The following is a 23,501-nucleotide window of genomic DNA, read 5'->3' on the forward strand; positions in this document are numbered from 1 at the left end:
CTGCCTCCCATCCATTTACTCTGTCTACACCTCCCACTGCCATGGGAAAGCGGGCAGCATGGTAGCATTGTGGATAGCACAAATGCTTCACAGCTCCAGGGTCCCAGGTTCGATTCCGGCTTGGGTCACTGTCTGTGCGGAGTCTGCACATCCTCCCCGTGTGTGCGTGGGTTTCCTCCGGGTGCTCCGGTTTCCTTCCAAAGTCCAAAGATGTGCAGGTTAGGTGGATTGGCCATGATAAATTGCCCTCAGTGTCCAAAATTGCTCTTAGTGTTGGGTGGGGTTACAGGGTTATGAGGATAGGGTGGAGGTGTTGACCTTGGGTAGGGTGCTCGTTCCAAGAGCCGGTGCAGACTCGATGGGCCGAATGGCCTCCTTCTGCACTGTAAATTCTATGATAATCAAAGACCACTCCCACCCGAGTTATTCTCTCTTCCAACCTTTTCTATTGGGCAGGAGATATAAAAGTCTGAGAACACGTACAAACAGATTCAAAAACAGCTTCTTCCCTGTTGTTACCAGACTCCTGAAAGACTCTCTCATGGACTGAACTGATCTCTTTACGCATCTTCTCTGCTGAGTACTACTACACTCTGTATGCTTCACCCGATGTCTGTGTCTATGTATTATCTATCATATGTCCTATGTTTCTTTTCATGTATGGAACCATCTGCCTGGACTGTACACAGAACAATACTTTCACTGTACCTCGGTACACGTGACAATAAACCCAAATCCAAAGCCCCCGGCATTTAAGTTTAAATCATTATACTGATCTTCTACTGAGCTCAGTGAAATCTCACTGGAACCAGTTTTCCAGTCAGAAAAACATCCAGCAACTGTTATCCTTTGCTTCTGGCCAATGAGCCAATTTTGGATCAATTCCCCTTAGCTCCTCTGAGCTTTTAATTTTCTGACGAGTCTGCCATGAGGGACTCATGTAAAAAGCCTTGATTCCATCAAGTAGACTATATCAAATACATTACCCTTATCAATACTCCTTGCTACCACTCCAAACAATTCAATCAAATTAGTCAGACACAACCTTCCCTTACTAAATCCATGCTGACTGGCCTTTAATAACCTGTCTTTCTGAATGATAACTTACATTGTCCCTCAGACTTGTTGTTTCAATCAAATCAGGAAGCATTTCTTCACATAGTTGTGGAAATCTGGCAAACTCTCTCAGAAACTGAGACCACATCAATTTAACATTTCAAGATTAGGGTGTTAAGTGAATTGGAACCATGATGAGCTAATATATAGTTAAGATACAGATCTTCCATGATCTAATTTCCCGAGAGGTTGATTGACCTACTCCTCTTTACATTTGACAAACTATCTATCTGGGTCATTGGCATTCATCAGCAGCCTTAGATATTTAGACATCAATAAATATGGGCCAACAGGACTAGAAATAGAGTCAGATTCATCTATAATATGTAGTTCACTTCCATGAATCCTGTTACACCTGCCGAGCAGAAATATGAGCTGTAATCATTCTCAGTGGGAAAATGTACCATGAGAGCAATGTGGCGATTCGGGGATTTTCGCAGTAACTTCATTTGAATCCTACTTGTGACAATAAGCGATTTTCATTTCATTTCATTTTTGACATTGTTAGAGAGTTTAAAAGAGTTTGAATTAAGTTTTAGAAGCATAGAATGAGGTTAAAAGATAGAATTAGAGGGCATGCTGGGCACAGCTTGCAAGAAGTCACCTCGCTCCGGCGCCATCTTTTTTCCATAACTTTGGAAAGTTATTATTCTTTTCTTTCCTTTTTTTAATAAGTTTAGTATACCCAATTACTTTTTCCCAATTAAGGGGCAATTTAGCATGGCCAACCCACCTAACCTGCACATTTTTGGATTGTGGGGGGCGAAACCCACGCAGACACGGGGAGAATATGCAAACTCCACACAGTGTCCCGGGGCCAGGATCGAACCCGTGTCAGGGGCCCGAGGCAGCAGTGCTAACCACTGAACCACCGTCCCATCCAAGGAAAGTTACTATTCAATCTATTTTTACCACACTATCAGGCATTGCACTCCATCTGATTGTGTACGAAAGAAAGAAGTTCTCCTCTTGCCTCTGGTTCTCTTACCAAATACTTTAAATCTGTGTCCTTTGGTTATCAACCCGCCTAACTTTCCCAGTATTTCTCAAAGGGTAAGAAGTTGGTTTTCCTTTCATCTGATCCCACCCCTCCTCCAGAAAGGAAGAGGGTAATGATCTGAACCCCTTTTCTTGGTTCAGTGTTTTTAAACTGGGCCACATTCTCCCCAGCTCAGTCGGTCTAGGAAAAGCCTGCACTAGTCCAAATGTCTGCAGGCTACGCATATTGATCCCTGAATAAAAGGAAATCTTGTATTTATATGATTCCGTGCCCACCAGACATCTCAAAGCTTAGTCAATGAAATACTACTCTTTAAATGTGGGCAGTGCTTTAATGTAGGAAACATTGCAGCGAAGTTGAACAGCACAAACAGCAATGTGATAATAACCAGCTAATCTGTTTGTTTCTGTGATGTTGTTTTAGGAGTAAATATTGACCAGGACACCAGGGATAATTCCCCTGCTCTTCTTCAAAATGCCATTGAATATGTTTCAGCCGCCCGAGCAAGCAGATAATGCCCCAGTTTAAAGCATCTAATTTGAGCGATAGCATCTTCCGACAGTTCAGCAGCCTCTCAGACAACACTCAAATTTAGCCTTTATTTTGTGCTCAGTTTCTGGAGACGGACCTGAACCCACAGCCTTATTACTCTGAAGTGAGCTCTACAAAGTGAGCCATGGCTGACATGCCTCGGGAAAAAGTGATTTACATAGTCTATGGCTGCTTTTACTACCTGTCCTTCATTGATGCATTGGGCAAAGGGCATGAGGATCATTCCTCTGTGAGATCCTCAAGATAGACACTGGCCTAATACTAAAGAAAATTAGGCAAGGGAGCAGGTTATCTGTTTTGTGTGTTTCAAAGTTTTTTCAGATGGCTAAGATTCTGGCTATCTTCAAAGGCATTCATGAATTGAGTGCAGAGGGTGTTTTTTACCAATATGAATGCTTGACTGTGTTCCAAACCTATTATTGGATAAGCTTTGCCAGGGTTGCTTACAGTGGTGTATTGTGAATGCATGGCAAACTTCCAAACCTACTAATGAGCCAGAAAAAGTTATTGTCTTCGACCTTGGGCAGGAAAGGAGGGGCCACCATAGGAAAGTCCCTTCAGATTGCGAGCACCCTCCCTTGAGGGAATGGGGTACACCGGCCCCCCCCTCTTCCACCCACCTTACCCTCCTCCCTATCCGGCCTACCCCTGCCCACCCCCTCCCAACTCCCAAGGGCAGCTCCTATCCTCCTCTCCCCAGGACCCCAGTACTTATCTGAAGTACGGCCCAGAGACTTAGTCTCAGGCATGAAGCTGCAGTACCTGCAGAAGGAGGTTTTAGAGAGGGGCTTTGTGGTCCCCTACCAAGGGGAGAACCTTTTGTGTCTTCTGGTCCACGGATGGTGTGCGGTGCCATGCGTGCAAGAGGGGTGGGGTACATCTGTAGAAATTGCTCCGCCTCATGGCCATCGCAACTACCAAGGTAACCGCAGCTGGTGCCGCTGGCCCCTCTCCCTCCACTGACTTTGCAACTTCCTCCTTGTTGTGGGGGGGGGGGGGGGGGGGGGAGAGAGAGAGAGAGAGAGAGAGAGAGAGAGAGACATGCTAGCTACTACTGACACCTTGGCTCCCAGCGTGGAGGTGAGGGAGCACACGCACGGCTGGAAGATGCAGAAGAAGAGAAATAGGACAGTTAGACTGAGGTCAGGTCCAGATACCCTTGACCCCATCAGCGTGAAGGACCTAGTGCCCCTGAATACTGGCTCAGGTGCTGCTGTTCTCAATTTTGCAGCGGCAGTTCCCTGCTTCTAGCGTTCTGGGAAAGTAGTAGCATGGAAGGCCCCCTTCCCCCCAACCATTGACATTGGGCGCTTCAGCCACCATCCTGGCCGGAGCTGTTTCCATGACCTTCCGGTGAAGGTCGGGTCAGGGTCAGGGTCAGGAAGGTCAGGGTCGGGCAAAATTCTGCGTCACTGCCTCCCTCTGACCTGGGACCCTGGGAGAAGCTCGAGAGGAACCTGCTTGTTGACGACCCTGGTGGTGGGATCGAGGCCGGCCCAGGGATAGTTAGATTTAGATTTATTTCAAGTGCACCGAGGTACAGTGAAAAGTATTGTTCTGCATACAGTCCAAATATATCATTCCATATATGAAAAACATAGGACATACATAAATACACAATGTTAAAACATCAACACAGGCATCAGGTGAAGCATACGGAGTGTGGTACTACTTAGTCAAGACGTTGTGTGAAGAGGTTAGTTCAGTCCATAAGAGGGTCATTCAGGAGACTGGTAACAGCGGGGAAGAAGCTGTTTTTGAACCTATTAGTGCATGTTCTCAGACTTTTGTATCTCCTGCCCAATTGAAGAGGTTGAAAGAGAGAATAACCCTAGTGGGAGGGGTCTTTGATTTTGCTGCCCTCTTTCTCAAGGCAGCGGGAGGTGTAGACATAGTCAATGGATGGGAGGCAGTTTCGACTAGGCTGTGTTCACAACTTCCTGTAGTTTCTTACGGTCTTGGGCCGGGCAGTTGCCATACCAAGCTGCGATGCAGCCAGATAGGATGTTTTCTAAGGTGCATCTATAGAGCCAACGTGGACATGCCGAATTTCCTGAGGAAGTATAGGCGCTGTTGTGCGATGTGGCGTCGATGTGGGTGGACCAGGTCAGATTGTTGATGATGTGCACACTTAGGAATTTGAAGCTGTCAACCATCTCCACCTCGGCACCATTGATGCTGACAGGGATGTGTACAGCACTTTGCTTCCTGAAGTCAATGGCCAGCTCCTTAGTTTTGCTAAGGAAGAGATTGTTGTCGTTACACCACGCCACTAGGTTCTCTATCTCAGTCGATGTGCCCGTGCTGTCTGCCACACTCAATGTGGCGGAGGACTCGGGGCCCAGACTGTGACTGCCCGGAGAGGGTCAGCTGCTCAGTGGCGGGCACAGATGGTGCATTTGAAGCTCTCTATGGTGAGGCTGAGGGCTCATCGTGCCCAACGTCGGGTTATCCCTTGTCTCCTCTGGGGTCTCCAAGACTCTACCACATTGTGATATATATATTTTTAATACTTCCGTAGATAGGCTAGGCAGTGCCCTATCAGCCCCCCATCCCCTTTTTGCTTTGTCCCCCATTTCCTTTCTTTTAATTTGCTTGGTGACCTTCCCGTACATTTGCAGTTAGCTGCGAATAGTGATTGATGCTCCCCCTGTTGGTAGCTATCGATGCCTGCAGGCCGTGCATGTGTTTGCTGTCGCCTATCCTGTTGCCGTGGCCTGGCATGAGGATCATGTCAGGGTGGACTGACCTGATGACGGCAATGGGCCGGACTGACCTGATGACGGCAATGGGCCGGACTGACCCGACTGCGCAATGCGGAGGTGCGTTGGAGGAGTGTTTTTGCCGATTGCTGTTGTCTTTATTGTACTGTTGTCTGTCTTATATCCTTGGCCTGGAGGTCGAAGGTTCCTCTGGCTCTGTGGCCTGGAGTGAGACAAGGGCGGCTGTGCGATGTCTTCCTACTGATGTTGGAACAAAGGCGAGCGAATCCGGTCTCTCCTCCAGCGCACCCTGCATCATGTGATTGTCCGGTGTGTTTTTTCACTGATGTGACTTTACCACTGGGAGCCACAGGAGGAGGAGCACGAGGCTGACTGGCCCAAATGAATACCCTGAAGTGGGTATTGCAGGCATGCTCTTGCAGCCTGCTGATGACCTTGTGTTGCTGTCTGTTTACTGTTTAATATGTATTCGGTTTTCTTTGTGTAATTGCACTGTGGTGGTTTTGTATCGCTCTTCTGAGGCGCAATGGCACCAGTGTGTGTGTGTGGCACAGCACCCCTTCTGGGAGCTGTAAGTAGTTTGGATTTGTCCACTTGTAATGTTTATCGTTTAATGAACAAAATATTCTCATGGCAGTGGATTAAACAAGCCTCCCAGCTTGAGCGGCCAGCCACCCATTCACTAAGCCCTGACAGCCTGGCCTCCATAACTCGTGGCTTTGCCCTTCTAGGCAGCTCATGCCCTGAGGATGCATTCTGCAGCCTGAGGGTAGGCTTCATTCTGACTGTACTCGTCCACCCCGTGTGAGGGTCTTCTGCCCTCATGTCGCTGTTAAACGTCCCGCATGGTGACACGGTAGTTAGCACTGCTGCCCAGATGTGATTGAGGCCTTGGGTGACTGTGTGGAGTTTGCACGTTCTCCCCGTGTCAGCGTGGGTTTCCTCCGGGTGCTCTGGTTTCCTCCCACTGTCCAAAGATGTGCAGGTGGATTGGAAAACAAAGCATTTGGGCTGCACCTTCTGATCTGGCATTTTTGTAACACGGACATAGAAGAATTGGGGAAGCAAAAGACACTGATAAAACATTATAAAACAGCAATAAAAATGGTTTTACATTCCTCCATGTTTCTGCTCACAAAGAGCTGTAGGCAATGATGCTGTGCATTGCTTGTGTATTCACGCCCAGAAAAATTCCAGGCAAGTATTTCCAAGCAATAGATTTCTGGATTGGAGAGATTACAGTGTTTAATTTTTAGAGTATATCTTTCCCTTTGCTTTCACCTCCCCCCTAGAAATGACTTTTTTTTAGTGTTTAGTAACATTTGGTCGGGAACATATCTCTGACTCTGTTTTGATCACTTTGTTCCAGGATCTTCTGGTCCTGTTTGAAAAACAGTTTTCTTTTTGACACTTTGATCCTCTCTAGCTTTTCATTTATGTATCTTGATTAACCAAGTGGTATAGAGAAAGCAGCTTCACCGTCCTCTTCTCCAATTCTTGTGCGTCTGTTTTATAAAAATGCCCGAACAGGAGGTGTAGGCTAAGTGAATTGTTTGCCAGATACGGTGTATTTTGCCAGATACTCTACTGCTGGCCAGGTGCTGAGGAAGCTCGTGTCCCACATCACAGCAACTGAGGGGCAAAGCCAGTCCATTATATTCCAAGGGTGGCCACAGCCTAATGCACTGTGTTCCCTCCCCGCATTGTTGTTTACCTTCCACATCCAAATTATTAGTTCTGCAGAGCCAGCTTATTTTCCACTTGTGTCTGCTCAGACCACCCTGGCGCTATGTTTTCAGTGCGTTCCCTCTTCAATCTTCGGTGTGCTGGGATCTTTGTCTCGAGCCTGGGAGCTCCTGTGAACCTCAGAGTAACGTTAGAACAGAGAGATTGCAGCACGGATTGAGATCAATGAAACCCGCGCCTATAAAGACCTTGGAACCTGAAAAGTCACTTGCGGAGAGGGAACAAAAAGAGTGGATCAATTAGATTATGTCTGAAAAGATCCCTGGCCAAAGAGGGAGTCACTTAATGTGTAAGTACAGCAATTGTAATGTTATTGCAGCCATTAATTTCACTCGTGAATTAAACTTGGTCCAGGTTTTTTTTTAAAGTCTGTCTGATTTCTGAGCCAAAATTCTGTGGAAAGTTATATAACGCAGCTTAAGCACATAGCAGTCTGTCCGCAGTGATAAAATCCCACCCAGAAGGTATGGTTGGGAAAGGAGGAGGGGGTTGGACTGGAGCTTCCCAGGTGCAAGGTCGGCGAGTCGGGGGGGGGGGGGGAGAGAGAGAGCTGGCTTTCTCCACAGTTCAACAACGCGTGACTGGCGGGGGGACGAGGAGCAGTCTTTTTGCCGTTTGTTTTAATAGGGTTGAGTTCTCTAATAAACAGAAGCAGGCAGGCGGGCTTTTTTGTTTTAATTATTTTTTTTACCTCCAGACTCTGCCTTGGTCGAGTTGCAGTTCAAGCACATGATTTGCCTGAGGTAAGACGCGGTGTTTGAAGTGCTCTTTTTGTTGTTGTTGCAGGGACAGTATTTGTTGACACGGGGATCAGTGTTTGTTGACACTGTCTTTCCCTTCGCTCCCGGGGAGTGGGATTTGCAACCATCGAGGCTGGCTGGAGAGTGACAGGGATGTCTACCCTGGGGGTGGAGAGGATGTGTACAATGGGTAGGGGGGGGGAGGATGTGTACATTGGGTAGGGGGGAGAATGTCTACATTGGGGGGAGGGGGAGAGGATATCTACACTGGGGAGGGGGGAGAGAGGATGTGTACACTGGGTAGGGGGGAGGATGTCTACACGGGGAGGGGGGAGAGCATGACTACATTGAGGGAGGGGGAGAGGATGTCCACCATGAGGGGGAGAAGACGTCCACACTGGGGGGTGGGGGAGAGGATGTCCACACTGGGGAGGAGGTGTGGGGGGTGTGAGAGGATGTCTACACTGGAGGAGGGGGCGGTGTGAGAGGATGTCTACACTGGGGGAGGGTAGGAGAAGATCTACACTGGGGGAGGGGGGTGGTGGTGAGAGGATGTCTACACTGGGGGAGGGGGAAAGGATGTCTACACTGGGGAGGGAGGGTTGGGGGTAAAGAGTGTGAGCAGATGTCTACACTGGGGAGGGAGGGGTGGGTTAGAGAGTGGGAGAGGATAGCTACATCAGTGGGGAGAGAGAGTGAGAGATTGTGACACTCGGGGGAGAGAGAGTGAGATAATGTCTACACGGGGGTGGGGGGAGAGAGAGTGAGAGGATGTCTCCACGAGGGAGAGAGAGATGATGTCTCCACGGGGGGGGGGGGGGGGGGGGGGGGAGAGATAGAGAGAGGGTGAGATGATATCTACACTCTCATCCGGGGTGGGGGAAAGAGGGGGGGGGGGGCAGTGAGAGGATGTCTACACTCTCACCTTGCGGGGCGGGGGGGGGGAAGAGAGTGAGAGGAAACATCGAACATAGCTTCAGGATTAGGCCATTCAGCCCGTGGAGCCTGCACCGCCATTCAGCATGATCATGGCGAATCTTGCAAATTCAGTACCCCACTCCCGCTTTCTCTCCATACCCCATGATCCCTTTAGCCGCAAGGGCCACGTCCAGATCCCTCTTGAATATTTCCAACAAACTGGCCCCAACAGCTTTATATGGTAGAGAATTCCACAAGTTCACAACTCTCTGAGAGAAGAGGTTCTTCCTCATCTCAGCCCTGAATGGCTTACCCCTTATTCTTAGGTTGTGACCCCTGGTTCTAGAGGCCCCCAACATCGGGAACATTCTTCCCGCGTCTAGCCTGCCCAGTCCCATCAGGATTTTATATGTTTCTATGAGTTCCCCTCTCATGCTTCTAAACTCCAGTGAGTACAAGCCCAGTCGATCCAGTCTTTCTTCAAATGTCAGCCCGGGAATTAGTCTGGTGATCCTTTGCTGGACACTCTCAATAACAAGAATGTCCTTCCTCAAACTAGGAGACCAAAACTGCACACAGCACTCAAGGTGTGGCCGCACAGACATCCCTACTCCTATACTCAAATCCTCTCGCTATGAAGGCCAGCATGTCATTAGCTTTCCTCACCGCCTGCTGAACCTTTGTGCCAACCTTCAGCGACTGTTCCACCATGACAACCAGGTCTCATTGCACTTCCACTTTTCTGAAACTGCCAATATTCAGATAATAATCTGCTTTCTGTTTTTGCCACCAAAGTGAATAACCTCGCATTTACCCACATTATATTGCATTTGCCAAGAATTTGCCCACTCAGCCAGCCTGTCCAAGTCACCCTGCAGCCTGTTCGCATTCTCCTCACAGCACACACTGCCACCTAGCTTGTCTGCAAATTTGGAGACATTACATGCAATTCCTTCCTCAAAATCATTCATGTATATTGTGAACAGCTGGGGTCCCAGCACTGAAACCTGCGGTACTGCACTAGTCACTGCCTGCTACTCTGAAAAGGTCCCATTTATTCCCACTCTCTGCTTCCTGTCTGCCAACCAGTTCTCTATCCACAGCAATAATTAACCCCAATACCGTGAGCTTTAATTTTGCTCACTAATCTCTTGTGTGGGAACTTGTCAAAAGCCTTTTGGAAGTCCAGATACACAACATCCACTGGTTCACCCTTGTTCACTCTACTGGTCACATCCTCGATACATTTGTCAAGCATGATTTATTTCCCTTTAGTGAATCCATGCTAACTCTCCTTCCTTACCTATGTACGATATGCATTGTCTGGATAGCATGCAAGAAACAATACTTTTCACTGTATATTAATACATGTGACAATAATAAATCAAATCAAAATTAACTTGGACTTATCCTGTCCTCACTTCCCAAATGCTCAGTTATTTCATCCTTAATAATTGATTCCAGCATTTTCCCCACCACAAATGTAAGGCGAACCGGTCTATAATTCCCCGATTTCTCTCTCCCTCCTTTTTTAAAAAGTAGGTGACATTAGCTGCCCTCCAATCCATTAGAACTATTCCACAGTCAATAGAATGCTGGAAAATAATCACCGATGCATGCACTTTTTCTAGGGCCACTTCCTTAAGTACACTGGGATGCAGAGCATCGGGCGATGGGGACTTGTTGGGCTTTAATCCCATCAATTTCCCCAATACAATTTTATGACTAATAAGGATTTCCTTCAGTTCCTCCTTCAAGCTAGAACCTCTGTCCTCAAGTATTTCTAGTATTTCTGGAAGGGTATTTGTGTCCTCCTTAGTGAAGACAGATCCACTAAGTGTTCAAGTGGTCTGCCATCTCTGTCATGGGAGTGTCCCTTTAAGAAATATTTGTCTTATCACATGGCTTCAGTGATGTCATTGTGTGGGTGAAGCTGGGCTGTGGCTCTGGGTTTTTACTTGCGCTTTTGAGTTGGTTATACTTTCGCTTTGAGTCTCAACTGGTTTGTACAGCACAGGTTGAAAAAAAAGGTTGTTTTTTTTCCCCATATGCATTTTAAAAGCTGTTTCCAGACTGCTTGATAACTTGAAGATAAATAATTATTTTCTGGAACAAATTCAAACCTGCTGTTTTGGAAAGGAAACAGGAACATCCAAACCAGGTCATGAATGCTGTGTGCAGGGCCACACCTTTGATAAGGAGTTTCTGGTTTATGGGATCTTGTTATTAAATTGGAACAGCTAAAGGGGGAATTTAAAAAAAAATGAATTTAGAATATCTAATTCATTTTTTCCAATTAAGGGGCAATTTAACGTGGCCAATCCACCTAACCTGCACATCTTTGGGTTGTGGGGGTTAAACCCACACAGACACGGGGAGAATGTGCCAACTCCTCACAGACAGTGACCCAGGGCCGGGATTCGACCCCAGGTCCTCAGCGCCTTAGGCAGCAATGCTAACCACTGTGCCACCGTGCCACCCCTAAGGAGGAATTTATTAAGCATTGTACATAGAGTACTGTAGCTGTGTCGGGCATTTATGTTGGTAGTTGATAAAAATGCTTACTGTGTATGTTTATAAAAATGTTAACTAAACTCGTAGAATAAACTTTGTTTTTAATTAAAAGTGCTTAAGGCCTCCGTTAAATCACCTGAAAGGCAGGCCCTTGTGCTCATCATAACCACAATCAATAAACAGTTGTAGGTCTTGTGAACTCCATGATATACTTTGGAGTTGTTTAAACCCTGGCCCATAACAAATTGGGGGCCTGTGGGATAAAAGTCTGCCGTTCATGATTGGGTTGGCTTAGTGAACTTAAAGACAGTGAGGGATGCACATATTTGTGTTTGCTTTTCAGGTGGTGTATCCCAGTTTAAGTGGGGAGTGTGTTGTGGACAATGGCTCTTTCAGAGGCTCAGAAGTTTTGGGGGTGGAGAAGGTCACACGCAGTACCTTACAAACAGAGAGTTAAAAAAGACTTTTAGATTTGGCAAAAATATTGCAGTTAACATTGCCCGATAAAATAGAAATGAAGAGGTAATTGTGGCGGTAGCTGAACATTTAAAATTGCCTGAGACACAGTCAGAATGATTAGAAATGGCAAGAATTCATTACAGATCAAGCAGCTTGAAAATGAAAAAGAATTAAAGCAGCTTGAAGATGAAGTGAGGGAAAGAGAAAGGGAGGTACAGATCAGGGAAAAAGAAAAGGAGATAGAAGAAAGGGAAAAAGAAAGAATAGCCTCAGCAGAACAAAGAGAGAGAAAGGGAGATACAGATCAGGGGAAAATAAAAAGAGAGCGCGGAAAAAGAAATGGAGAGAGAAGAAAGGGGAAGGGAGAGAGGCTTTGAACTTCAGAAAATGGACATGAAACGTGACAGGGTGTTAAAATTGGCAGATTTGAAGAGAAGCTTACCGTTTGAGGATAGTGAGAAAGAGCGTCATAGTCAAAGGCTTGGTTGGGATCTTTTTAAATAGATTCAAGCATTGTCAAGGTTTGATGAGAAGGAGGTAGAAGCCTTTTTCAATTCATTTGAGAAGGTAGCTGAGCAAATGAAATGGCCACAGGACATATGGATATTACTGATTCAAACAAAGCAGGGAGGTAGGGCTAGTGAAGTGTTTGCATCATTATCAAAGGAGGTACTTGGGTCATATGAGGAGGTGCAAAAATCCATCTGGGGTGCATATGAACTAGTGCCTGAAGCCTACAGACAAAGATTTTGAAATTTAAGGAAAGAACCTGGTCAAACATACATGGAGTTTGAAAGGATCAAACCGAGTAATTGTGATAGGTGGATAAGGGCTTTGAAAATAGACCAAATGTAGGAAGCTCTCAGAGAATTTATAATTTTGGAGGAGTTTAAAAATTAAATTCCTGATGTAGTGAGAACTCGTGTGGAAGAGCAGAGGGTTGAAACTGTGAGATTAGCAGCAGAAATGGCAGATGATTATAAATTAGTTCAGAAATCAAAGTTTTGTTTCCAACATCAGTTTCAGTCTGTGAGGGATCGAAACTGGGGACATGAGAAATACTCAAATGTTAAAGTAAGGGGGATCTTATGGGAGATAATAAGGCGAGGGTACCTCAGATTAAAAAATAAATCCAGGAGGGTGGAAGAGAAATGAAAAGTTTCAGATGTTTTTACTGTGATAAACTAGGCCATGTAAAGTCACAGTGTTGGAGGTTGAAGAAAAGCACTGGGAAGGCTGATGTGGTAAAACAGGATAAGACAGTGGGTTTGTTAAAGTGGTAAAGAAAATCCCAAGTGAAGTGAAGGAGGTGGAAAAGATTGTCCAGCCTTATCAAGAGGTGATTGATAAGAAGGTGCCAGATTTCTTTAAATAATTTACTTGTGTGGGTAAAGTTTACTCATGTGTACCAGGAGGAGCAGGTAAAGAAGTCACAATTTTAAGAAATACGGGAGCTGGTCAATCTTTGATGATGAGATGAGGAGTTATGCAGTTTGGGAGGAATATTGCCAGAAAAGATGGTAATATGTGGAATTCAGGGTGAGAAGAGTAGTTTCCATTATAGAAGGTAAGGTTGGAAAATCCAGTGAAGAGTGATGAAGTGGTAGTATGAGTAATAGAGAAACTATCTTGTCCAGGAATACAGTTTATCTTGGGTAATGATATAGCTGGATCGCAGGTGTGAGTGATGCCTACTGTGGTTGATAAGCCAGTGGAAAATACATAGACAATCTGATGATTTTTAGTCAGACATGGAAAGAACATTTGAAATATCTGATGCCGATATTTGATCGACTTCAGGAGGCGGGTTTGGTGGTAAATCTCGCAAAGGTGAATTTGGAAAAGCCCAAGTCATGTTCCTTGGCCATACAATTGGACAGGGGCGAAATGTCCCGCAGGATTTGAAAACGAAAGTTATTGGGGAGTTTCCAATACCCTCGACACAAAGGGAAATAATGCCATTTCTTGGCAGGAGGCGATTTCACTGAAAATTTGTGCCGGATTTTAGCAGTGTGGTCGCTCCACTGACAGACTTGCTGAAGAAGTGTAGCAAATTTCAGTGGGCAGCGGAGTGCCGGCCTCTGAACCCCCAGTCCATGTTGCATCGGGGCCGGCGCGCTGAAGAAGTCCCCCGCGCATGCGCGGGTTGGCGCAGCCCAACTGTGCATGCGTGGGCTGGCACGGCACCCATTTGGCACCGGGAAGGGAGGATGGAGCGGCGTGAACCACTCCAGCACCATGCTGGCCCCCTGTGGGTGGCCAGAATCGGTAGCCCCGCACCCGTTTCGCGCCGTCGTGAAACGCGACGGCGTTCACAACGGCGCAAACACTCTGTCTCCATTTCGGAGAATCTCCTTAACCCCACCTAACCTTTGGACACTAAGGGCCAATTTTTGCATGGCCAATCCACCTAACCTGCACATCTTTGGACTGCAGAAGGAAACCGGAGCATCCGGAGGAAACCCACACAGATAATGAGAGAAATGCAAACTCCCCAGTCACCCAAGGTTGGAATCGAACTCGGGTCCTTGGTGGTGTGAGGCAGCAGAGCTAGCCACTGTGCCACCATGCCGCTCAGCTTGAGGGGCACCTCTTCATATTAAGCGTGGCTGACTCGGTGTCTCTCTCCCATTCTGGCCACCAGCCATTGGCGTGTCTGGAAGAATTTGTAGATTGACACATCAACCTGTTTCACCGTGTTCTGAATGCACCTTCCTTGACCATCAAGTCCTGAGGTAGGACTCAAACTCGGAGCTGCTGGCTCAGAGACAGTGGCGCTGCCCACTGCACCACAAGACCTCCTGTTTCAGAGAATGGCAGGGCTCAAACTCTGGCTCAGGAGCACTCAAAGTGCTGACAGTATTGAGTACAGAAAGCACTTTGCCCTCGCAGCTGAGCTCAGAGAACGACACCTCCCCCAGTTTAGGAGCATTGGAAGCACTAACAGTGCTGAGTTCTGACTAGGCAGTGTGCTGATATTCTGCAGTTCAGATGGGCAGGGGTGAAGTCATGGAGAGATTTCAACATGAAGATTAGAATTTTAAACGTAATATGACAATGGACCTTCAGCCATGTAGGAGTAAGAGGAGTGATGGGTGAGCAAAACTTGTTGTGAGTTCGGATATGTCCAGCAGAGTTTTGGATGAGTTCACGTTCGTTCTGGGTGGATGATAGGAGGATTTGGTACAGACATCCTGGCAAATAACACACAAAAGTGATTGAATGCACAATTTTAGGACCAATTGCAGAATACATTCTCATTTTTAAAAAATATACCGATTCCTGGGATACAGGCAAGGCTAGCATTTATTGCCCAGCATTTAAGAAGGTGGAGGTGAGTTGCCGCCTTGAACCACTGCAGTTCATGTGGTGTGGGTCGACCCACAAAAGTTCTTGGATTATGACCGAGCAACAGTGAAGGGATGGTGATTATCATGTCAAGTCAGAATGGTACTTGACTTGGTGGGAATTTGCAGGTGATGGAGTTCCCATGCATCTGTTGCCTTTGCCCTTCTACATGGTAGAGGTCGTTGGGTTGGAAGTTGTAGGTGAAGGGGCTTTTTGTGAGTTGCCGCAGTGCATCTTACAGATCAGTGTTTTTCAAACTTTTTTTCCAGGGATCCATTTTTACCAACCGGCCAGCCTTCGCGACCCACGCCTGCCAACCTTCACCACCCTCCATTTTCGCTTGCCTTTAATGTGACAGGCGAGCCTGCTCAGTCCTCCCGATCTCACTTGCTTTGTGATTCAAATGTTCCATTTCTGTATGGGTTGTTCATTAGAAGTCCTGGAGCTCACACCAGCACTGCTTTGTCCTGTTGTGGACTCCTCAACAGCTCATATCCCCACTGCTTTGTCCTGCCTGTTTCTGTCTCTGGCCCTCTCTTCCTTATTACAAAACAGTCCTTTTTAAATTTTCCAGTCCTGTTGCTTGTTTGTGGCTGACAAAATAGAGGAATCGCAATCGCGCCCAGAGCACGTGACGTCAGTGTTCGTGGTGCATGACCTGCTCTCTGCCTCGCTTCAGGCAGGAAGATTGCATTGAATGTTTTTTTAAATCTTCTCCTGGGTTAGCGCGCTGACATCAGGAGGAGGCCGTGTTTCTTGCAGGACTCCGGGCATTCGCACTGAGGAGCGGGCACACACGCGCAGGACGCCTGCATTCTGAAAGCCGGTTGCAGCCGTCATTTTTAAAGCCGATCGCAGCCGGCATTTTTAAAAGCCGGACAGGACAAACGTGGGAAATTTTCCACTTTATCGGATAGATGCCAGTGTCGAAGCTGAACTGGAAGCGCTTGGGTAGACTACAGGCACTTTTGGAGTACAGATCTTCAGCAGTACAGCCAGGATGTTGTCAGGGCCCATAGCCTTTTCTGTATCCAGTACCTTCAATCATTTCTTTTTCTTTTTTTTTCAATTTAGAGTACCCAATTACATTTTTTCCAATTAAGGGGCAATTTAGCGTGGCCAATCCACCTAGCCTGCACATCTTTGAGTTGTGGTGGCGAAACCCATGCAAACACAGGGAGAATGTGCAAACTCCACATGGACAGTGACCCAGAGCCGGGATCGAACCTGGGACCTCGGCGCCATGAGGCAGCAGTACTAACCGCTGTGCTTACGTGCTGCCCTTCAGTCATTTCTTGATATCCTTTGGAGTGATCTGAATTAGCTGACATCTGTCATTTTGGAGGCCTTCGAAAGAGGTCGAGATGGATTTTTAAAATTTGTTCATGGGACGTGGCATCGCAAACTGCCAGCATTTATTGCCCATCCCTAATTGCCCTTGGGGGCAGTTAACCCTTGGGTCTGGAGTCACATGTAGGCAAGACCAGGTAAGAACCGCAGATTTGCTTCCCTAAAGGAGTTTAGTGAACCAGATGATTTTTTACGACAATCGACAATGGTTTCATAAACATAATGTGGAGATGCCGGCGTTGGACTGGGGTGAGCACAGTAAGAAGTCATACAACACCAGGTTAAAGTCCAACAGGTTTGTTTCAAACAAACCTCCAGTCACCTGAAGAAGTAGCTGCGCTCCGAAAGCTCGTATTTGAAACAAACCAGTTGGACTTTAATCTGGTGTTGTAAGACTTCTTACTGTGCTCACCCCAGTCCAATGCCGGCATCTCCACATCATGGCTACCATCGACACCGCAAACTGCCGGCTCAAAGTGGAGAGGATCTCCAGGAAGATCGCGCATATAGACACTGACATTAAGTTTCTACAATTGTCCGGCATCGCTGACTTTGTCTATACAAATGTTTCTGGATCATACCTCTCCAGTCACCTGAAGAAGGAGCTGCGCTCCGAAAGCTCGTGTTTGAAACAAACCTGTTGGACTTTAACCTGGTGTTGTAAGACTTCTTACTGTTCATAAACATAGTTAGACTTTTAATTCCAGTATTTTATTGAATTCACATTTCAGCATCTGCAGTGACGGGATTTGAACCTGGGTCTCTGGGATTACTCTGGATCTCTGGTTAACTAGTCTAGTGACAATACCACTATGCCACCACCTCATCTACACGTTACATCTGAGTGAAGATGGTTGAGAATATTTCAGCCTTGGGTGTTGCACTCACTCGCTGGGCTGGGTTATTGTTGAGAATGGATCTCCCCTTCCTCCCAGTAGTTGTTTAATTGTCCATCACCTATTCACTGCTGGATGTGGCAAGACTGCAACCTTTTGATCTGATTGCTTGCTTGCAGGATTGTTTAGATCTGGTTCTATTATTTTGCTTCCCCTTTAATCACAAGTCACCCAGTCTGGATGGGATGTATCCTAGGTTGAGGAGAGAGGTGAGTGTGGAGATATCTTAGGCTTTGTCTGCAATTTTTAATCCACCTTGAGTATTGTAGTGGCGTCAGAGGACTGGAGAATTTCAAATGGGGAGAAAGGTAACAGGTCAATCAATCTAACGTCAGTGGTGGGGAAACTAACAGAGATCATTGTCAAGAACAAAATTAAATCTCACTTGGAGAAATGTTGGTTAATAAGAAAAAAATCATGCTTTACTAATCTGTTTGAATTACATGATGAAGCAGTAAATGTTGTCTGTGTGGACTTTGAAAAGACATTTGATGTAATTATTGGAGTTTTGGGGAAATAGAAGCATATGCTATTAACGTAGGTACAACAAAGCAGACAGCAGTGGTAAATGGATGTGTTCTGTAAATTAATATACAGTGTGATTTCCCCCCCCCCCCCCCCCCCCCCCCCCCCTGCCTCCACTCCCTCGGCATCTGTGTTTGGACCACTGCTCTTCATGTTGTATATAAATTACCTGGTCTTGTGTCACAGTGCATGTGTCCTTTGTTTGGGTTGAGCTCCGCTATTCGCCTGCAGTGGGGCCGTGTGTCTAATGAGTGCACTGAAGAGTGGCAGCACGGTTTACTACAGGTATCTACAAGCGGCTCACCCATCCCATTGGTGAGTCAGCTGAGGTCTGAGGGGTGGCCTGGGTGGGCTCCCAAATAACCAGAGGCTCTGTGAACATTTAGCAGACACAGTGAGCAGTCAGTAGAGTGAGCAGCCAGGGGCCTGTAACTTGTACCGAATGGGTGCATTTAAAGCAAATTCCGCAGCATTGGCGGTCAGGGCCCAAACACCCCGATCCTGAGAGAGACACCCTGAGTCCACGGAGCTGTCAGCAAGCCCCCCCACCCCCCTCCCGCTACTCCCCCGGCCCTGGCAGCCACTCCCCCAGAAAAGGGTACAATTTTTAACATTTTTCAAACTTTGCTTAACTTCTCTCTCCCTGTCAGCAGCCATGGCGCCCAGTCACCGCTTGTAAATACCTGTAATAAACTGCTCCTGCGTGACTTCCACCTGAGAAAGGAAGAGCATCGCAGAGGCCCAGAGCATACTGGGGCAAACGCACCAATCACAATTTTGCACGCTGCCGCCAGCATGGAGTGCAAACCTCATTATCGCCACCAGGTAGTATGGCGGCCAAATTGGCGCTGGGCGCGGACCTCTATTTGGCCGGTTGCCAGATTCTCCGCCCAAGCACAATTCACGTTTGCGGCCTCATGAGGTGGAAAATTTTATCCCAGATCTCTCTCTCTCTCTCTCTCTCTCTCTCTCTCTCTCTCCAATCAATCTTTTAAAAAGAACTCAATTCAAGTGTACAGCAGGTAACTCTATGTCTGCTAACTAATTAAAAGTGGATTTTGACCTAAGATGAGTTTTGCTTGAATGGAGATAAAAGATGGCAGTTACAAGTTAGTGTTTCATTTCACTATTAAGCATTATGTAGCTATATTCTTCATGTTGTTAAAGTTAAAAAAATATTGTGTTCATAGGGGAGGCAGTGGTGATATTGCCACTGGACTAGTAATCCAGAAATCCAGAGTCACCCAGAGTTCAAATACCGCCATGTCAGGTGGTAAAATTTGAATTCAATAAAACGTGGAATTCTAAAGGTGACCACAAAACCCATCTGGTTCACTAATGTCTTTTAGGGAAGGACATTTGTCGTCCTTACCTGGTCTGTCCTACCTGTGACTCCAGGCAATGTGGTTGACTCTTTTAAATGCCCTCAGGGATGGGCAATAAATGCTGGCCCAGCTAGCGGCACCCGCATCCCAAGAACGAATAACAAAAGTAATAACGTTTGTTGAAATGTAACAAATGCCTATGTGTGTGTGAAGTCACTCCTGGAGCGAAGGATCCTTTCCGTACAAATTAAATAAAATATTGGGGTTTCTGTCGGTATCCTAGCAACTGTTGGGGTCTGAGCAAGGATTGCAATAACAGAAAAACGGTTCTTGAGTGAGATGCACTCTGGGACTTTTCTGACTACTTGCTTGCCTCCCTTCTGACTGGTAGTTACCCATTCGCTCTCTGACTGCACTTCCTTAAGATGTGGAGTGACCACATCTAAAATCATGTTATCCAAGTAACTCTCAGTAACTCTGATCCAGTTCAGTGGCTGAAAATGACGCTCAAACTCCCAAACCCAGAGCTCAAGTTGGTCAATCAGGTGACACTTCCCACACACGTGGTCATCCAGAAATTGACGTAAACTCTTCTGGAGCCGCTGAGTGTCGCCTGATACTTTGCTCTGTCCCGCTCTTCCCTCAGATCAGCACCTGTAGCTGTGAGGAGTGTCTACGAATTCCCACCTGCTGCAGGCAGTGCAACACACAGGTCTGAGCTCCATTGCTATAACTTTACTTGAAAGACTCTTTAAATTTATACGCCGTTAAAAAAAAAATTTTTGAGCTTGGAATCCTACCTTACCTTATTGTGGCTTTAAAGTGGTGAAAGCAACGTAGTCACAACCTACCAATCAGCTCTCCCTTGTGCTGATGTCACTTATCAGAAATTGACGTCAACTCTTCTGAAGCTGCCGAATGTCGGGAATGAACAAAGAAAAGTACAGCACAGGGACAGGCCCTTCAGCCCTCCAAGCCTGTGCTGACCATGCTGCCCGTCTAAACTAAAATCTTCTACATTTCCTGGGTCTGTTTCCCTCTATTCCCATCCTATTCATCTATTTGTCAAGATGGCCCTTAAATGTCACTATCGTCCCTGCTTCCACCACCGCCTCCGGCAGCGAGTTCCAGACACCCACTACCCTCTGTGTAAAGCTTTCCTTTGCTCCGCCACACTGCTTCCTTAGGTCAGCTCCTGTAGCTGTAACTTAACTCTTATTATCTATATTCCTCAGTCATTTATCTATATTGATTTTATATATTAGGTCCCTCGCCCTTTTCTCCTAATTCCCACTGTCTCCAAATTCCCAGTGAAGCCACTCTGTTCAGATGCCACGCCGTTTCAGAACCGCTCTGTTCAGCTCATGTTGCTTTTTACCAATTAGGTTAAATTTGTGGCTTCTGGTCCTCCTGCTGTACGCAGAAAGTTTTCACATGCTTTGCGTTCAAGTGCGCTCAACGCATCAGCAACATGATTCGCCAACAAAAGGCGTAACCTGGAGCGAGGTATCATCAGATCTTCACCCCACAGCCAGCACGTTGGCTCATGTCCTCTCTTCCCTTCCTCCTGACTCAACTGCCACTCTCACACACGTGCTTTCGTTCTCCGCCCATCTCCCCCCTAAATTTCTCCACTTTGCCCCTGAAACCTCCCACCACACACACACTCACACAGTTCCACCCTTGCCATTGCCATTTGTCCCTTACCAGCTTTGGTCTTGTGCTCCTTGCCCTCCCCAACAACCTTTCCTCCGTCAGCCCCGGACCCCCCTCCCCGGGTGGCTGTTCCGCCCTCGCTGCCCACCCAGCCGCAGTGGGTACATACTCCATGTCGTTTTCAAAAGAGGAAGTGAAGAATTATGTGAAAGGAAATCGGTAAGTTTCAGAGAATCGTGGCTCACTTTCAGAGAGCAAGTTAAATTGCCTCTTTCTGTGTCACAAAATTTTATGATTCTAATTGATTTCTTCGAATGACTCAAGCCACATGCTCAAAATTCAGATACCTCATGTTACACATCTTCCTTTCTATATTACCCATTCTCAGGCCTGCTTCAACTACCTCTGTCTTGGTACCTATGGTTTCATATTTTTTTCAGTTGAAAAATCTATTCTCAGCAATTTGCTGATTCCCTAACTACCCTCCATAATAATATTTGATAACCATTATAGGTTTCCGCTGCTCATTGATATAAAATCAGTGGTATAACCTGTCTTGTTATGCTCTTGGCGTAGCATAAGCGGCTTCCTTGATGTGCACTCTGACAAAGGAAAGTTCAGACGTGGAGATAACTTCAACAGGTTTATTGAACTATTAACAATTCGCCACTACTGTTAATCCTTTTATAGCTACTCAGACTGACGAACCAGTCTGCTACAATCTATGTGGTGGGTGTAATGTTGAATCAATCCTATGTCTGTACTCACTGAGTGTCTCCACTGGAAAGAGGAAGATCATGTGTGCTGTGTCCTTTATATATGGGTTGGTGTAATGCCCTCCTATGGTAGTGTCACCTCTGTGTATATCGTGAATGCCCATTGGTCGTGTCCTATCTTACTGACCTATTGGTTGAGTGTCTGTGTGTCATGTCTCTGGTGCTCCCTCTAGTGTCTAGCTAGTCTACGTGTACTTACATTAACCCCTGTGTATCTACAGTGATGCATATCACCACATAACCCAGGAGTGAAATCATCTGAATCAAGTTGAGGGAAAGCGAGCCCTGGAGGAACTCGTCATGTGTCACTTTGGTGAACTATCATGAAGTATACTTACAAAATTCCCAAGTGATCCATTGGATTCATTGGGAATTTATTAAACATTGTTTTGAGCTATTGCTGTCAACAACATATATCTTCTTAGCATTCCAGGACTTGCCTCATCAGGGTTTACCTTGAATGAAAATATGATTGGGCATTTATTTGGGAATAAGTAGTTCTTTGATCCATTTATAACTATTCGTAGCTACTATGTTTCTAGATATTCTGGCCTTCAATCTTGCACAACTTATTGACATTCATTTGTATGTTACGTATAATTGAACTCTAACCCTCAGGGTCTTTTGCTATTGACATTTGTCTGGAGTGAGATGCTTTGGAGAACAAAAGGGCACTTAATACATCCACTCATGCTGTTTGAGGTTCCCTGTCTAGAGTATTGCGAGATGTCAGGAGCAGGGACACTTATTTGTAAACAATCTGGGCCACTAGTCCTACATCCGGGAAGAAGGAAAGGGATGAAAGTTAAAAGATAAGATTTTAAAAATAGGATAAAGTATTTTTAATAGCAATAAACGGAGATATTCAGCCACAAGCAAATAGACTAAATAAGCTAAATGTGAAAGTTAAAAATCAGATCACATATTTCTATGGAGTAATTTATTTGAAGCATTTCTAATCCAAAAGATTTAATTCAAGGTTTCACTTAATTGTCTGCTTTCACACGCTGATTTTAACAAACAATGAATCCCACAAAAATGAAACACAAAACCCTAAACTCAGACAAAAAATATTACACTGAAAAACATACGTTGACAAAAAATATTTATTTTCACAATGAATTTACTTTCATTTGCTTTACTTGGCTTGACTCTAGTTTGATTAGATTTACAATATTTTATTAGTTGGTTTCTACTAATCATTTAGTAAATCGTAAGATAAAAATCTACACTTATTTCCTCGTTTGTTGTTAATATTCTAAATATTTCATCCTCGGTGTAGCATCACTCTCTAGAATTTCTATCTAACTCTTTGCATTTTTACTGTTGTTGAAAAATTAAACATTTCAAGAAATGAAAAATGAAAATCGCTTATTGTCATGAGTAGGCTTCAAATGAAGTTACTGTGAAAAGCCCCTAGTCGCCACATTCCGGCGCCTGTCCGGGGAGGCTGGACTATATTAGAAATTCTTCCTCTTGAGCCAAAGTAAAAATATTTCACCATTAATACTTCCTTTGTCTTGTGTCTATGACATCTTTTTCAAATCTTTCCGAACTCCCAGCCAACCCTGACCTTCTATTTTGCTCCGCCCCATCTTAAACAGTATAAAATCTGTCACATTTCTCCCTCTCTTTAACTCTGAAGAGTCACGTAGATTTGAAGCGTTAACTCTGTTTCTCTCTTCGCAGATGCTCCTAAACTGCTGTTTTCATTTCCGATTTTCAGCATCAGCAATACTTTGCTTTTATTAAAAAGGCTTCATGTTGATCCTGTAGTGATATGCATCACTGTATATACACAAGGGGTTAATATAAATACACTATAACTAAGTAACCACTAGAGAGAGCACCAGAGAT

General features: G+C 45.7%; 1 protein-coding gene across 10 annotated transcripts in view; it reads left to right on the forward strand.

Annotated features, from left to right (window-relative positions):
• jcada (junctional cadherin 5 associated a) overlaps positions 1-23,501 on the forward strand; it is a 415,634-nt gene that overhangs the window by 285,769 nt on the left and 106,364 nt on the right. The window contains exons 1-2 of one of the 10 annotated variants that reach the window (XM_038798247.1): positions 7,080-7,426; positions 7,835-7,880. The exons of 8 other annotated variants lie outside the window; for them this stretch is intronic. In XM_038798247.1, coding sequence (XP_038654175.1) covers positions 7,384-7,426; positions 7,835-7,880 — 89 coding nt within the window. In that variant the 5' untranslated portion in view covers positions 7,080-7,383. Of the gene's footprint in view, positions 1-7,079; positions 7,427-7,834; positions 7,881-23,501 lie in introns of those variants that run through there. One more of the 10 variants, XM_038798249.1, reaches the window with a different exon arrangement.

The sequence above is a fragment of the Scyliorhinus canicula genome, chromosome 5 (assembly GCF_902713615.1).
Source record: "Scyliorhinus canicula chromosome 5, sScyCan1.1, whole genome shotgun sequence".
Classification (NCBI taxonomy): Eukaryota; Metazoa; Chordata; class Chondrichthyes; order Carcharhiniformes; family Scyliorhinidae; genus Scyliorhinus; species Scyliorhinus canicula.